This window comes from Oryzias latipes, chromosome 17 (assembly GCF_053564925.1).
Source record: "Oryzias latipes strain Hd-rR chromosome 17, Olatipes_Hd-rR_3.1".
Taxonomy (NCBI): domain Eukaryota; kingdom Metazoa; phylum Chordata; class Actinopteri; order Beloniformes; family Adrianichthyidae; genus Oryzias; species Oryzias latipes.
Genome location: NC_136253.1, coordinates 2,886,912 through 2,905,045, shown reverse-complemented (window position 1 = coordinate 2,905,045; position 18,134 = coordinate 2,886,912). Strand labels below are relative to the sequence as shown.

Here is an 18,134-nt window from a genome sequence, read left to right as displayed (position 1 = left end):
TATTTATCAAAGACACAATGTGTGGTTTAATCCAACGTTGACCATTCCTATTGTTCATGGTCAGAACCAGCCTCTGCGCACCAAGATTGATCCAAATATTTAAAAAAGTACAGAGATTATTTATTGATGCAGGACTGTCTGTTTGCAAAAAACCTTACAACAATTTTTAGGGACCATAAGTTTATGAGAGAAGCAGCAGAGCTCAGAATATGTGTTGTGATCATTAAAATAATAATAATAATAAACTTGATTTGTATAGCACCTTTCAAGATAAAAATCACAAAGGGCTTCACAGTAAAACACAATAAAACACAGAATACAGAGAAAATTAGGAAAAAGCAATTTTAAAAAGATAGGTATTTAGCTGCTTTTTAAAAGAAATCACTGAGTCCTTAATGTCATTAAAAGATCCCAATTCCCTTTCTTTTTAGCGTTTTTAGCCATTGACTTTTGTTTGGGGTTTGGTGGAGTGGATGATTAAGCTTGAAGATATAAGACAATCAAGCAATTGAATTCTTAATTTAAAGAACTCATTTGCATGAGAGAAGGACCTGCCGGGGACCTTCTCTTAATGCATTTCACCAGCCTTCTCTGCTGTGGATTTGAATACTTTCTCTAAAGTCACATGCACCCGTATTTGAGTTGACCTGCGCAGGTGCTGCGGGTTTTTGGGTTGTCCGGCCCATAGAGAATCATGAAGAGGTGCGGCCGCATCTTAAAGGGAGTGCAGGTGTGTCTTGCAGTTCCCTTGGGGCTCGTGAGGCCCATTGTCGTAAGGAGGGTAAGTGTAAAATATTTATAGGGATAATGTAAGTTACGCGCGCTTATGACATAGTGGTAATGCTGTCCTGCGGTGCCCTTGCACTGCACTCTAGCCATTAGTGAGGTGCGTACACTGACTCCTTATTGTCCACGTTCACATGCTGCACGCCCACGGTGTGCAGCTGATACACAAGTGCCCATAAGATGCCACTAGAAGGTCTACAAAATCTACACTGATTGTCTAATTTCCAAATTGCTAACAGTTAGGCTGCAGTTAGGAGCATGCACCTTTCATTTGAACAGCACTAACAGGCTCCCAGCGCTGTGCGCTTGGGTTGTGGGGGTTAAATAAATAAGAAAAATTGTATGGCATACCTGAGTATGCTTCACTCTGTACTTACCCTAATTAGTTGTTTAAGTGTTCAGTACCACCTGACGTCTGCAGCATGTCCGTAGCATGAACATTTTCCCCTAACATGTTCACTGGGTTGTCCATGATCTTAAAATCTCCTACAGGCCACCTGCGTACCCAATTTTTTACCTCCAGACAGCCCATATCCACCCGCAAGGGCAGTTTAGACTAAAGCTGAATTCATCGCAGCTCAGTCAACATGGTTGTGTTGTTTACTCTGTTACAAACAGCAGATCCACTCTGATCTCAGAAGTTTTCATGAGTGTTAAGGTTAGGACTGCTGGTGTTCTGATCCATTTTTTTTAATCCTTTGGAGGCAGTCTCAGATAAATCTGGTTCCTTCGGGAAACTGTTGATAACTTGGAGTTCAGTCTCAGATTGAAGGTAGATATGGGATTCCTACTGTTTACAGAACAGCATCTCTTTATATCTGTCTGCATTCATTACCTCTCACACCATCACACTCCCTTCACCAAAATATGTAACCCCATTGGTGTAGCAATAAGCAATGTGTTCTTCGCAATCATCCAACCGTTGTTGGCACAATCATTGTGGAACATAGCACTCCTTCACATGATAAAGTTTCCCAGTGCTTCCGATACAGCTCACATGGATCTCTGGGTGAAGAGCAGTCATAGCGGGCCTCTTGCTCGCCAACTGAGACCAGAGATATACTATGTGTCAATCAGGACTGAAAATCTGAAGGAGACTGACACAATGATTAACTTGGTGTTTTCTCTTCTCTTCTTTGTTTTGAGAAACACCAACTTTAAGTTCCCCCACATACAAGAGACACCCATTGACCAGTTTAGTAGGGTTAGTGCTAGTAGATATATAGTTCCTAAAAAACATTGTTTCAGGAAAGAAATACTGATACGGTTTGTGGTGATGCCTATCCTCCTAAAACCTTTTTAATGCATTGTCATAGATTATTCCTCGGCTCTTGAAAACACAAAAACTAAACCCAAGTTTTTATCAAGTTTCATAAACTAACAGACACTTGAAGCGAAGTAATAGAAAATATTCTTTCATCAATATCAACCCCTGTCCAATTTTTCTTGTTTACACATCAAAAGACAATAGAAGTAATGGATTGTTGTCATGGATTAAGTCAGAGTGGTTCAAGTGCTTAAGATGCCCCTTTTTCTGTGAAACTGACATTTTAACTTCCAGAATGCAATATTCATTTGTTCCCATTGACAGGACCGATTAGAAAGAAACACTTTTCGTTATAACTTGTCAAGATGCAAAGGGTTGTGTTTTTTTTTGTAATTATGTATTTACGGATGTATAAGAGAAATAATCTTAAGACCTTTGGCCCATAAAAAGTGTTGCTGTTCAACAGCAAGGCAATTTATCATTGCTTTTGTTTGGAAGTTCGTGCGACTGCAGTGTGTAGATACAGTAACAGAGTTATTGTTGCAGCTCTAGAGAACCACTGTATCATTTCAGGTTCCAACTCATAAAACAGTGTCAGCGTGTATAAAAGAAGCAGAATCAGACATGTTCCCCAATGCATTGTTCTTCATTTTGAAGCCTATTTTCTATGTCACCATCAACACAGCTGTATTTTGATGAAGGGGAATAGCGTATGTGCCATCCTAGATAATTCATCACACTTTAAGTTTGTTTCCTTCTTTCCAGGAGTTCTAGTAGGTGAGTCAGTCATACATCAGAAATAGATCAAGATTACCTTTTTTATCACCCATTGGTACTTGAAATCTTGTTTTATTTTCACAATTCTTACATCGTCTGTTTTGTTTCGTTATTGTTTGTATTAAAAGTTGTCCTGGTTTGATAATGAAACCATTTAATTGGATCATTTGAGAGATTTTAATGCTGTTGTCCCTACTGGATCCTTTTTGTTGTTTGTTTGCCTGTAGTCCTTGTGAATGTTTGGGGTTTTCTTCAGCGCCTCTCTGAGCCCTAAAACACACTTCACATAAAACTTTCTGTCTTATTTAAAGTTTTATAATGAGAAGAGGATGAAGGCATATGCATGCATTTTAACAAAAGCTGAAACAAAAACTTGGTGGCGCTCTTGCCTCACAACAAGAAGGCCCCCGGTTCAAGTTCCAGCTGTGGGACCTGAAACAAAACATCAATGGGAGACCTTTTCCACGTGGAGTTTGCATGTTCTCCCCATGCATGTATGTCCATTGTCCATAGGTGTGAATGTGCATGGGTGTGTGATTGTGCCCTGCAACAGACTGGGGAACTGTCCAGGGTGTCCCCAGCCTTCGCCTGCAAGAGATTGGGATAGGCTCCAGCAGCCCCGTGACCCCGAAAGGGACAAACCGAGAGGGACCAAACAGATTAGAAAACGAACGAATGAAACACAAACAGAGGAAAAACAACCCAATTTCCTCCATCATAAAAGCCAGTAATTAAACATGAAGCATAAATAACATCTGTGACAAAAAGTTCTAGAGTGAGAAATGGAAGACTGCAAGTCTCTATCAGAAACGATCTAAAACTTAATGATTCTTTAATTAAACTCCAACCCTTTTTGATCATAGGCCTAAACAAAATCTTATGACTCTGAGTTTAAACTTGCTCGCCTCACTTGTGGATTCTGCGCTGGGGAAGGAAGACCCGCAAAGTGACGGCTCATCAGCTTTGAGCCAAAGTCCGTGAGTCACGTAAGACTCACTTCAGAAGTCAGAGCTCATAGTCACTTCTGGCAAATATCCTCTCATTTTATCAACAAAACTCAGAATACTGAGAGCTTTGGGATAATATTATGGGACAAAATGAATCCACCATGTAAAAAGGTGCTCAATTTATGCCATAAAATTGCATTGAAGTTTTGTTGACCTGGCCTACGGGTCACAGCTGTGAGTCGCCACTTACAGACTTGAGTCAGGTAAGCCACCGGAAGTTCGTCAGAGCTGCGGTTGCTGCAAGCAGCTGTCTCCTGCTTTTTCTTAATGTTTAAAGCAAAAGGAGGTGAACTATGTCTGTGCTATTCCTCTTTTGTGATGTTTATCTGGCAGTACTTTTAGGAAATGTGTCTAAAAGCAGATTTTTTTTTTAAAGACCAACTGACATTAGGCTTCATTGCAGGTGTTCTCCCAGTCACTGTGAACATGGCGGGGTCTGCACTCAGTCCTGGTCAGCCTTCCAGTGTAACTGCTCTGACAGCGGCTACAACGGAGCTACCTGCCACAGCTGTGAGTCACATGACTGTCATGACTGCATAAGAGCCACCCCACCAACCTAAACATGAACAAAACAAAAAAAACTCAGAGGGGCAGGGCAGCTGAAATATCAGTGATGAAATGTACATACAGTATAAAAATCTGTTTTGCTAAATGTAAATAAGTGGATGAAACATAGTCAAAGTTTGACAGATTCTAGCTGCGACAAATACATTCACAGGCCACTTCGTTTGGCCACAACTGTCCAACTGCTTGTTAACGCAAATTTCTAATCAACCAATTACATGGCAGGCACTCAATGCATCTAGGCATGAAGACACGGTCAGGACGATCTGCTGCAGTTCAGACTGAGCATCAAAATGAGGAAGAAAGGGTAACTGAAGAGACTTTGAAAGTGGCATGGATGTTGGTGCCAGACGGGCTAGTCTGAGGATTTTGGAAACTGATGATCTACTGGGATTTTTCCTCACAACCATCTCTATGGTTTACAGAGAATGATTCGAAAAAGAGAAAATATCCAGTTATAGCAGAAGTTGTGTGGGCAGAAATGCCTTGTTGATGCCAGAGGTCAGACTTGGTCCTGATTTGTTCCAGATGATAGTAACTCAAATAACCACTGGTTCCAACTGGGGTCTGCAGAAGAGCATCTCTAAACCCACAACACATCTGAGGCAGATGGGCTACAGCAGCAGAACACATGAAAGACAACATGAACGCATGGATCCATCCTGCCTTGTATCAACGGTTCAGGCTGGTGGTGGTGGGTTAATGGTGTGGGGGATATTTCCTTGGAACACTTTGGACCCGTTAATACCAGTTGAGCTTGATTCCAACGCCATAGCCTACCTGAGTATTCTTGCTGACCATGTCCATCCCTTTATGACCACAGTGTACTCATCTTTTGACGGCTACTCCTAGCAGGTTAAGGCACTTTGTCATAAAGCGGGAATAATCTCAAACTGGTTTCTTGAACATGAAAATGAGTTCACTAAACTGCAACGGCCTCCACAGTGAGTTTACAATAACACATAAAGAAGGTGTTTGAGATTAATTTTTTTTATGTTGTTATCTGCTTTCTTGACTACTAATAATCGCTATCGGTATAAATTACCTAAATGGTGCCTGCCAACTAACTTTTCAGTCCAATGCACAATAGAACACCATCACTTCGGCACAGTTAGACAAACTTCTGAGGTAAGACTTATAGAAGGAAAGTCAAAGCACTTCTTAGATAAATGTGTGTGCCTGTTTAGGCCCCAAAAGACTAATCTGCCCCTGAACACTTAGGATAGGTGTTGAATAAAAAGACCTTTTCACATTGGGGAATAGAAATAAACATGTGAGCAGACTACGGAAACCCTCTGATATAAGTTTGATTTATAGCGCCTGAGTGTTTTAGGATGCCATGCTGGTGTGTGAGAAAGAGCTGAGAGGAGGAAGACTTATTGACTTATGGAGGCAGAGAGGAAGAGGCAGGGTTGATAAAAGTCTGATAGTTTTATTTATTGAGGCCGTGTTTCCACATCAGTCATTGCTGCTGTCCCAGCAGAATTTATCTTTTGCTTATGGGCACTGCAGCACAAATAAAACCTCAGGCTATTTTTTTCCCTCTCTCTGATCATGAGGCATTGATTCAGCAGTGATACATACATAAAAAGCAGCACACATAATCCTCACCAGTGTGATCTTCATCCTCGTCGCATCTTCTGTGGGCCAGCCTGCTGCTCTTGATCTCATTCTCGCTTTTGCACCCCCCCACCCAGCGGTGTTCGAATCGTCCTGCGAAGCCTACAAACACAACGGCAACACGTCTGGGTATTTCTATATCGATGTGGATGGCAGCGGACCAATCAAACCACAGCTGGTGTTCTGCAACATGACAGGTGACACAGACACACATGAATGCTTTGCATATTTAAAATTAACAAATTTCTTTATGCTATTCATTTGTTTACACCTTTTTAGGCACCCTTAATCCCACATAAAGCCTCTGTCAGTGCCGTGTCTGTCTGGTTTCCTCCCTCCTGTTGTTAGCAGCTGAAAGGCTTTCTCCTTTTGTCCTTGTCCACCTCCTTTTTGAAAAAATGTTTGTCACAGATTGTGTGTTTCAGATATTGCTGTCAGGTCAGCATGACAGTTTTGAAACACAGTTGCTTTCATTCAAGATGCTTAGTTTTTCTTGAAAAAGCTTAGGGGATTCAACGGATGAAAATGTCATCCTCACACCTCCTTTTCTTGCATAGTAATCCTAAATTGTTGGAAGAGTTTCTTGTTGAAATCATGCCAGAGCGCTTTACATTACACATTTGTTCAAATGTATTTAATGCTTTATTTCTTTGTGTTTTTGCCAAAATATGTGAACCCTTACTGAATTTGAGGAACCTTGAGGAGCTTTAACATTGATTTGTTATGTTTTTCAAGCAGCCACTTCTATTCTTACACGATGCTTCCTATTCACAGTTTCTGATTCCCGAGGACACAAAAGGAACATTCCACTGCATTTTTCACACAAAGACCACCTAGGACCGAGTCCTGTTCAAAAACCACAGGACCTGGACTGCTCAAACCTGGATTAAAATATGATTTAGATAGTAAAAGAACATTAAACACAGTTTCTGATTTATGAAACCTTTTTTCTGATTTGTGAAAATTATAAATAGGATGATTTGATCGCATTTTACCGTGGATACCACCTCAAACCAGGTCCTATTGAAAAACTGCTGGACCTGGACTGCTCAAATCAGGATTAAATTATCCATTAGATAGTAAAGAATACATTAAACACAGTTTCTGATGTATGAAACCTTTATCTGATTTGTGAAAATTTGAAATAGAATAATTTTTTCGCAGTCCTCCTCAGACCAGGTTCTGTTCGCAAACCACTTGACCTGTTTAAAAATAAATATTTATTGTTTAGAACCTCTGCTGCCCCCAGACTTGTGAATTTGTGTTGTCTGCCTATAATACAGCACAACCCAAAACAATGGGCAGACTGATGCATAAAAAATATATAATTTTAAATGTATCCACCATATAAAATCATCCTATTTCAAATTTTCACAAATTTAGAAACTGTGTTTAATGTATTCTTTACTATCTAAATCATAATTTAATCCAGGTTTGAGCCCATTTCAGCTGTCAATCGTACATGAGCTGGGAGCTTATTCCATAAAACAGGAGCTTGGTGACTAAAGGCTCTACATCCAACTGTACTTTTAGAAATTCTGGGAACCACAAGCAGTCCTGCATTTTGGGAGTGAAGTGTTCTGTTTGGGTGGTAAGGCACTATGAGGTCTATCCCAGCCACTTATGGGCGAAGACAGGGGACACCCTGGACAGGTCGCCAGTCTAACGCAGGGTCACAATCACACACCCATGCACAATTTAGAGTTGCTAATTAAGTGACTCCACGGACCACTGACGGGGAGTCACTGCTCAACAGTGATGCTTTAGTTTTTTTTTCTCATGTTAATGGATAGACGACATGTTCCTGGCCTTTAATAAAAAAGAGAAATGCTAAGGGGGAAAAAGCAATCCAGCGGATTGTGATGGCTGGACGCTTTTGGCTCCAGCCATCCATTAGGGATTTTGCTTTGAAATTCACAACCCACCTTGCTGAATGTGTCCACTTTCTCAATTAAATCAATATTCCCTCACTGCTGGATGATGTGCCCAAACAAAAATCTAAAAGACCTCAATGAAATGTCACATCTGTCGGACATGTTGGAAAAACAGGTGTAATCCTCAGCTCTCACCTCAGCAGACGTATTTATAAGGATTAGCTGCTAACATCTCGGTACCAGACCCCACAGCACACCTTCAAAGGTCTGATTAGGTCCATGCAGCTTTGAGCCAGGGCTCGGTTGGTTGCCCAAAAACAGGGAGCAACACGGAATTTTGCTTATCAGGAGAATGTTATACATGATGAGTGGATTCTGACTGCAGCTCTCTTGTAAAAGGATTCAGAAGAAAACTGGTTTGTGTTATTATTTGTTGTTTTTTCTTTCTTAAAACTATGCTTTGTGGACATTTCATTTTGTATGGTCTTTAAAGAATCCATTGTTTTTTAGTTAAATATATTTTTACACTTTCTAAAACTAATAATAAAAGTGTGAATTAGTTTCTCTTTTCAACGTATCTGTGTGTGATTTCCTGTAACATGATTTCTGTTTGATCTCCAACACAGATCGTTTTACCAACAGCTTATGAAGTTAAAGCAGAGTTTTGTTAGTCATCAGCTGCTTTGTTTTTCCACCAGAGGAAAACACGTGGTTGGTGATCCAGCACAACAACAGCGAGCTGACCAGAGTGCGGTCGTCTCCCGGTGTAAACCAGCAGGCAGTTCGCTTTGAATACCCGGCGGAGGAGGAGCAGCTCCTCGCTGTCATCCGCCAATCAGAGCACTGCCAGCAGGAGCTGTCCTATCACTGCAGGAAGTCCCGCCTCCTTAACACTCAAGGTATTTGCTATATTTCACTTGACAGAAAGGTTCTCCGAGTGGACATGAAAACATATCACAAAGTTATCACACGTTTTATTTCTGTTTTTACACCACAAAATTTCACATTTTAGCTTATTTACAGCTGCAGTATATAGAATAGAACAACAGCTGAAATATAAAATATAAAACAGCAAAAGGTTTTCAGTAAAAGCTCAATGACAACATATATTAAGAATAATTACGTCTTTCATCTGACTACAGTCTATTTTAGGTTTATTTTTCTGCTCTGATGCAGATCATTTTCTGCAAATCAAAGGTCATATTTAATGGAAACGATATATGTTTAGCTGGAAAGCTTAGAAATGTAATAGGTATTAGTTTTTTCACCTAAAACTCTTATTCACAATATTTTCCACACTATACGGCATACCTGACTATAAGGCACCATGTCAAAAGGACTGAATCACTGCTGTAGTGAAATTACAACAATTTAGAGCAAAAATACTTGTTTCAGCCTTTTAGCAAAGGTTTTTGAGTAGCGTGTTGTCAGTTTTAGATTTCTCTTCTGCAGATGCTTGAAGAAGTCATGAGGTAAATTCATTTGGTGAAGTTTCATTTTGGTGCACAGGTCATAAAACGGTGAATGCCAACTGCAAATACAACAGAAGAGACGTAAAAGGGGGGAATATTGGCTCTTGTGAGCTCTCTGCTGCTTACTGCAAAAATAAAGACATGCTGAGTCAGCAGAGACATTTCAAATCACCCCCCACCATATTGGTTGCACTCAGAATGGAAAAAAACACTCCTCAGTTTAGTCTGCTCTCTTCAATATGAAAACAATATATCCTGTCCGGGTGAGGAGCTCAGAACATCTCTCTGCTGAGAAATGGTTTTTATACAGAGAGAGGCTTTACTGACAGATTCACTATTTCAGCATTTACAATGTTTTTCTGCTTTGGAATTTTTACGTCTACAAATATCTTAGATTTAAATTAGATTGAATATATTTTTAATGAATTATTTTCTGTTTTTTACTATTTTGAAAGTAAACAAAACAAAAGGGTCTTTCACGCCTGCTCTCAGAAGCTGATACTGTATCTGATACATTAACGTCAATTAGCTATGTTGATTCTTTAAAACTTTGCCATTACAAACATTTTATTAGTTTTCAGTAAAAGTTAAAATGAAAAGTTACACTAGAAATAATTCAACAAAATGATTAATCAATAGTTTTGTACTTTTTTATGAAGGTCTGGAATTAAATATGGACACTGAGGTCTTTTAAGTCTATCAACATCAACATGCCTACAGCTCAACAGTCAGTAAAGGCATAAAAATGACCAGCCACTGACATTTTGAGGTCATAATTTTTTTATTTTATTTATCTTTTCTCAATTTTTTTTTATCCATGTTTCTGTGCTTATTGTCAAAATTCATGAAGCAATGTTTAATCTATTAAAAAAGGCCTGAGTTATATTTTTTTAAATGTAATTAATTTAAATATGCTACAATCTTTGGTCAATCAAATGCTTTAAAATGCCTAATATGTTAGTCAGTAATCAGAGGTCAAAGATGTTCATGTTTTTGGTTAGAAAGGCAACCAGAACTAAACAGAATTAAATGTAGGAAGTTCAGCAAAGCAAGACAGTGAAGGTTGTGTTTTTTTCATGTGTGTGTTCCAGAGGGCTCTCCGTTCAGCTGGTGGCTCGGTGGTCCCAGTCCCGGCCGGGTCCAGACCTACTGGGGAGGGGCTCATCCAGGCAGCCAGCAGTGTGCATGTGGCCTGCAGGGCAACTGTGTGGATCTGCAGCACTACTGCAACTGTGACGCCGACCGCAGCGAGTGGTACTGACCTTCAGAAACACCGTGATTAGTGCTTTAGTCTGTGTTCATTCGAGACCTCAGCAGAGACTCATGCAAAGTTCACTTGTGGGGCATTTGCAGGGAAATTCTGTCAGTGACAAGGAAGTCTCTGAAGGACAGGGTTTCCTTCAAACCATGAACAGGATCTTAAATCGAGTGAAGATTAAGCAAATTGATCTTTAAGAGGGAGTAAAAACAATGCTTGTCCTCAGCTGTGTCAGCACTGCAGAGATAAGAGAAATGTCCTCGTCAGCTGTTTAGGATTGAGTCTTTGGACTTTACACAACCTATTTCATCATGTTTTGCACAACAGAAACAACAAGAAAGAACACAAACATCACAGACATGGAAAAAAGTGAAGAAAATGAACAAGATAGGGTTAAAATTGTTTGATGTTGGGTTGTTACAGAAGTGTTTAGGGACTCAGCTTAATGTTCAGGGCTTAGTTATAATTTAACCCTGACTCTTCCTGCAAAGTTCCTGCTTTGTATTGGGCTTCCTAAAATTGTCCAAAAATGTTCAAGTTCATAATTTGATTTCAGAAACCTTTGTATCAATGCTAACGGCATAATGTAAATCACTTTTGCTTATTGAGGAGCTGACTAATGCCTGTCTGTAAATGCATTTAAAGTTGGTACTGATATCTAAATTATTTTGGCACACTAGGTGATACTGCCATGCGGAAGGCCTTATAGATTCTAAAAAACTATGTAGCCAACTAGGCCTGCACAATAAATCGCAAATTTATCGTTGTCCAGCTGTGCAATATGCATGTGGCAAAAGACTGCGAAAATTGCAATAAAAGGTTACCTTAAATGTGCTAAAACAACTTTATGGCAGCTTGAAGTATTTTACGAATCAAATAAATCCATTTATGCATTTGACCAATCAGAAGGACTCCTTCAGGTTATTGACCAATTGGATTGGGCCCTTTTATGTTAGAAGTTCACGTAGACGAGGGTCATTTAGAGTCTAATTTAAGTCATGTTGACTCTTATTTAAATTAAACGGTGTCATTAATTGGAAATTATGTTATTGGTTGTTTGGTATTTATGTATTGAAAGTCTACCGTCATCGCAATATTTATCATTAATATCGTAAATCATGAATTTTCCTCATATTGTGCAGCCTTATAGCCCACTGTTATAGGTTGCAGCCAAATTTAGCATTTGGCATTTAGAGCGTCTTTTTCCCCTAAAGTCAGATTTTCTTTTCCAGGTTTGATAATTATGCATCAGTTCATTCTTAAATCAGATTGCAGACATGTTTCTTTAAGGCGATGCTTGAGGAAACATGACTAGGTGCATTATATTGCATTTAATGTCAAAATAATGAAAACATTATTCCAAAAGGTGAATTTTCCCTTTAGGTGTGTTTCACTGTAAAGAGAAGGGACAAAAGACAAAAACAGTGAGTTGCTTGGTAACCATCTATCCATTTTTTAACCCACTATGCCCCTTTCAGGGTCACGGGGTTGCCGGAGCCTGTCCTGCCTACTGATGGGCACATGCGTAGTAACCAATCATAATTTTTTTGTGCAATCAGTGCATTTCAAAAGTAGATTTCCTTCAGGAAAATTAGCTTTTTCCAAGAGAAAATGTACACACTGAGGCCACAGACTCTCACAGAATTTAACTCTCAAAAGTGTGAAACAGGTGGAGGAAATGTTAGGAAATGCAGGACTGGATATTTCACTATATGCAAATCTATAAACTGTTTTTCCTCATAAACCAGCATATGTAGGAGCTTGTAAACTAAAAGTGATTAGGAAATTAGAGAAAGGTAATGTTAGTTTGGGGTGTGAGGGGCTGTTAGCAGAGAACTCTCAGCAACAGGGACATAAGATTTGCTTCACTACAAGTCAGAGGTGAACTTTGTTTGTCAAGTTTTTGATTTTGGCTAAAAATGGCATAATCATAGTCAAAAGACAAGTGGGAATGACTTGAAAATACATCAAATGTTGATTAGAGTGGGTCTTTAATGTCGCTCTGACATCAAAGCTAGTATCTTGAAGTGAAAAAGTAATATATTACTACCAGGAGCCCAACAAAGGTCCTCCTGACATTAATTCTGATGACAAATCCAGCTTTGAAAAGTGAACGTCATGACTTTTGCTGTCAATGTAATGAAGCTCAAAATTATTTGTCTGTCCAGATGTGTTTGTCTGTTGTCTTAGTTTAACTTTTAAAGACAACTAACTTCTGCCCGGAGCTTTTCCCTGGTCTGCCTCCTCTCTGCCTCGGTTGACTTTTCACCTGACAGACGGATTGACGTGTTAGATTTCCAAACATGGGTTTGAAGCGGCGCGCTCAGCTGTCAGTTTGGAGAGCTCTTTCTGAAAGTGGCTGCGATGAAGTGTTCAGTGTCAGGATGAATGTGATGCGATGCGGCGGACTATTAAAACATCCTGGTAAAAAATGCTCCTTTCCAGCACCAAATTACTGCTGCAGTCTTGATGTATATTTAGGCATCCAAATTAGCTGATTAACAGACATTTCAAAGCATTTAATACATGAAAACATATTTCATGCCCTCATTCTCCTTTTGTAAATGTATTTTTACATTTCCACATTTTCTTTGGCTGCATGAGTTTTCTTCGTTTTGCTTCACCTGCTCCTTCAATCCTCCATCTTTTCTATCCTTCTTTTTTTAAGCCACTTTTTTCTCCATCATTTCTTATTTTAATTGCTTTTCCACATCTTGATCCCAATTCGACTCCCCTGCTTCTCCTCCCTTTTCCCTTTTGTTTTTTTTAAAGGACTGAAGATTCAGGGCTGGTCACCCATAAAGGAAACCTCCCGGTGCGCTCCCTGGTGCTGGGTGACGTCCAGCGGCCGGGTTCAGAGGCAGCCTACAGAGTGGGACCTCTCCGTTGTCGTGGCGACAGTAAATCAATCCTTTCATACTTTGTTGTGGTTAGAACAACCAGGAGATCTTTAACTAAAGTAATTGACAGTAAAAAGATTTGATGCAAATTTCCATTTATGTTTCTTAACTTCAATGTTTGCTTCTCATTAAATGGATCAGAAGCTCATTTATAGACAGATGGAGAATTGTCTGCTTTCAATTACAGCCTTGACTGATTGCAATTACAGCTACTCTACGCCTAAATTTTACCTCTAGATGGAGAGTTACATATGTGGGAGTGATTAATCAAGGAGGATGACTTGGCAGAAACCACAACTGTGTTCAAGCTCATTACTGTCCTTGGTTGATGTTGTTGTTTAACTTTGTTTCAAAGAAAACTTCTGGAACGCAGCGTTCTTCGACAAGGAGACGTCGTACCTCCACTTCCCCACCTTTCACGGAGAGCTGAGCGCCGACATCTCCTTTCTCTTTAAAACCACGGCCTCCTCCGGGGTGTTCCTGGAAAACCTGGGCATCAAAGACTTTATCCGCATCGAACTGAGCTGTGAGTACAGTAAGAGCTGCAGGCTAAAGATTTAAAGCGGATTAGGGTGGAGGTGTCGGATTATAACACTGAAGTTTTAATCTTTAAACCCCAAGGATGCAAAGTTAATGTGTATTAAAACTACCCTCCAAGAAAAATCTTGTTTTTTTTTAGGTGAAACTAAAACCTCCCAAATTTTACCCCGTAAATTCAGATTTAGTCTGACACTTATTGCACAACTGTATCTTTTATTCAAACATGTCCAAATTACACACACACTTCTTTGTGTCTTTGTTTAGCAATAAAAAAACTGCAAGGGATTGAAAAAATCTTCAATAACTCCAAGACTCAACGATATATTCTAATAAGGCAAAAGGAATTATTTGTTGGAAAATGCGTGTTCATTTACAATTTGGAGAAAGAGTAGCAGTATTTGATAAAAACATCCACAGCCAAAAAACGGTGGTAGCACCATTATGATCTGGGTTTTCCCTTTGACCATGGATTCCATTCTTCAGAAATGGTAATGGCGTATACTTGTAGAGCGCTTTTCTACCATTCATGACGACCCAAAGCGCTTTATGGTCACAGTCCCATTCATCCATGCACACACATTCACACACTGATGGCGGCTCCACTGCTACCGACCTATAACCACCAGGAGCAATATGTGGTTCAGTGTCTTTCCCAAGAACACTCGGACACATGGGTGGGAAAGGCAGGAACCGAACCTGCAAGCTTCCAATCAGAGGTCCGCCCTACCTCTGCATCACCACATGTTTCAGACCTCAGAGCTCCTGGGTGGAACAATAGTCCAACCCCAACTGTGAATTGATACTTGATTGGACAGATGCTTTCTGATGTCACCTGAAGAGCTCTAAATGGCAAAGAGAAGCCAGAAGAACTGAACAGTTTTCTGAAATAGAGCAATTGGGTGGAACAAAGTAAAGTGGGAGCTCAGAACAGAAGGTGAGGGCTTGATACAAACACACCAGCGCCTCTAAACACCTTCAAAAGAAGAATAAAAAGGTCCTGAAGGAGTTTGTTGGCCTAAAGTCTGTACTTCAAGGCTGGTGAAAGGTGGTGGCATGACGTCAGAAACCCCCTTAGCACTCCACACCTCTTCAGTGTGGCTGATTTAAAACATTTTTGACGTTATGGACCTTGTTTTGTTTAATGAGGCAAAGTAATACTGAAGCATTGCAGAGCAGGGACCAGAGCCCAAGCCCTAAAAAACAGCTGCAAACCATTATACTTCCCCCACCTGAGTTCTTAGCAGGCTCAGAGCAGAGCTCCATCTCTCCACCAAGCCCAGGTTCTACAGCTTGTTACTAAAAGGGAAAAACACTCTAATAAAGATGTTTTTGTTCCATGTAAATGACAAGAACCATGATGCACCAAACAATGGAGAAAGAAAAGTACATTTTAAAACTATTTAGCCAATTTTCTAAATTGAGTTTAAGAATTGCAATTGTATTGTTATGCTCCATTTTCTTTAGAGTGTAATGTGAAGAGACTCCTCCACACCCTTAGACGGGGATGTCTCTACAAGCCTGGGTCCTGTGGAAAATCATTGTGTTGCTTGTTTCTTCTCTGAACGCTGCTGCTGCAGCTGCTCTGCTGCCGGCTGCCTCGGATGAAACACTACAGCTGAGAGCGCGGTTGCTAAACCAAGTTACTTCAGGATGATGAGGCATTGTTTCATCTTTTTCTGCTATCGCTATACTTTCTCTGCTCAAAACTGGGAGGATGAGCATTTGGTTCAGTCTCCTGCTGAGCGGTGTAAAAGACGTGTCTCTTGGTAGATCTGGATGAAGGGACGATCTGCTCTGTTGAGAATATCTCAGGATAGATTTGTCAGCCAGCTAAAATACTGTGACAAACTTTACAACAAATATCCCATAGAGAGCTACAGGAAAATGTGCAAAACCTTTGACAGGCGTACAAACAAAAAATGTTAACTTATATCAAAGTGACTAGTATATCAGCTCAAGAAAGACTAATTCAATCACCCTTTAAGATCGGAGATGTTGCCAGCGACACCTACGTAACCAAAACTCCAGCTCGTCATATATGGACACATGGGTAGGGACGCCCCTCCACATCATATTTTCATGCAGCTCGTCGTTTTTCGATGTGCTGAAAATAAGAGATCCCGAAACACTGGCGATTTATCCATAAAATAATTACAAATAATTGTAATACATCAACAAAAATGTAGGTCTTAAGTGAAAGCAACACATCAAGCGAGCGTAGCTCTTGGGCTATATGAACACAAAGAAAAATAGTTTTTTTTCCTTTCTTTTTTTAATATAATATTAATATAAATAATTATAATTATTATTATTATTATTACTATTATTATTATAAATTAGAAGTAAGAATCTGTGAAAATGTAACGAATCCACTCATTTTCAATAACTGTGTAAAGGGTTGAAGAGTTAGGGTATTCAAAAGAATGCACAGATAAGGGCTAAAGCAGCAGAAAATACAACATGCTATCAAACAAGCTGTGGAACAGTTTCACACACAGACAACTACCATTGGAGGCAGTTTTTACACAGTAAGACACCCTGAAACTGACATAAATCACCTTCCGATTTTATTAACTGAGCTGCTGTACCTTGTGAGGAAATTTAATGTAAAAATCCAACTACAATGATGGACTTCTCCCTTCTGAGGGGTGGTCTTTTAGAAAGCTGGGAAGCTTTACAGTATCTATCACTTATCAATATAATGCTAAAGTGGGACAGATCCGGACTGTAGAACCTCTCCGTTGAAGTTTTAACGTCTAAAACGAAAAGAAATTCAGTCCCTTTTACTTCGTCATCTTTGAACAAATAAAAAGACAAATTAAATTATCCATGCAGGTTAATTAACTCTCCACAAATGTAAATACACTAGCCTCTTGTATATTATTACAGCTTTTTTAACCCTCTCCCTATTGTTTGTTCAGGGACCTTGGATTTCAAGAAAGGCGGCAAACAAATAAAATGTATTATTATTATTATCGGTATCATTATTTTTCAAATATTACAAGCATTAATGTGAAATTTGCCTTTTGTTTAGGAACTCAATTGAGAACCCATGTGTGGGAATCCAGTCCATCCCAGAATTTTTTAAAATCCAGATCCATTTGAATTTAAATGTTGTTTATCCTTTTGTTTTTTTCAAATCTCCTTATTCTTTTTTCTCTGCATTTGTTTTTTTTCTCTCGAGTTTTTATGTTGAAATAACAATGCAGCCATTTGAAAAGCAAAGCACAACTCTCGGTAAAGATGAAGCCATGTGCAGCAAATGATAAAAAAATCTAGAAATAACTGCTGAAAACGTTTTTGGTGGGGGGAAAAAGCTCACATGTCAAAAATGTGTTGTCAAAAGCAGCCTTGTTTACCGAACAGACCCCTACTCAGTGCCGTCTGGGTTGTCCTTCAGCCTCCACTCAGGTTGTCTTCTCCTTCGATGTCGGGAACGGCCCGCTGGAGGTTTCTGTCTACTCCAGTGTCCCGCTGAATGACAACCGCTGGCATCAAGTTCGAGCCAAACGCAACGTCAAAGAGGCCTCGCTTCAACTGGATGGACTTCCTGTGGTTAGGCAGCAGGCGACTGCTGACGGACACTTCCACCTGCAGCTCAACAGCCAGCTTTTCATAGGTGAGTAAAAAAAAATGCACTGGACTTCTTCAGACCTTGCTGACAGTGGCATTGCCCCTCATTTCTCTCTCCTCCACATCTCCTCTCTCTTACCTCGACATGTGTCTAATAGAGCTGGTTTATTGTCTTGTACATTACCTCCTTTGCTCTCCGGGGAGCTTCAGTTCAGGTTAATGTTTCTCTGTTCTTGGAATTCTGCAGCATCCTCACTAGATTTTAGGCTTTAATTTAGCTGTTCTTTGGTCCCTGCAGGAGAACTTTACCTTCCGCATACATTGACATCAGATGTCTCTATGAAATGCTTCACTGTACAGAGCTATTTGTGGTACTTGAAGGGTTTACCGTGCAGCAATTCACCTTCATGGTAGCCACCATCTGGGCTGTTTTCATTCGTCTGTGTAGACTGCAGGTTGCAGCTTTGTTTTGAGTCTAGTACTTTTATGAATTACC

At 39.8% G+C, this 18,134-nt stretch overlaps 1 protein-coding gene across 2 annotated transcripts in view; it reads left to right on the top strand.

Moving 5' to 3' along the window:
* cntnap3 (contactin associated protein family member 3) overlaps positions 1-18,134 on the top strand; it is a 195,534-nt gene that overhangs the window by 140,016 nt on the left and 37,384 nt on the right. For both annotated transcript variants that reach the window (XM_023965219.2, XM_023965220.2), the window contains exons 11-17: positions 4,241-4,347; positions 6,099-6,218; positions 8,594-8,794; positions 10,459-10,621; positions 13,398-13,525; positions 13,881-14,051; positions 17,466-17,684. In XM_023965219.2, coding sequence (XP_023820987.1) covers positions 4,241-4,347; positions 6,099-6,218; positions 8,594-8,794; positions 10,459-10,621; positions 13,398-13,525; positions 13,881-14,051; positions 17,466-17,684 — 1,109 coding nt within the window. The remainder of the gene's footprint in view (positions 1-4,240; positions 4,348-6,098; positions 6,219-8,593; positions 8,795-10,458; positions 10,622-13,397; positions 13,526-13,880; positions 14,052-17,465; positions 17,685-18,134) is intronic.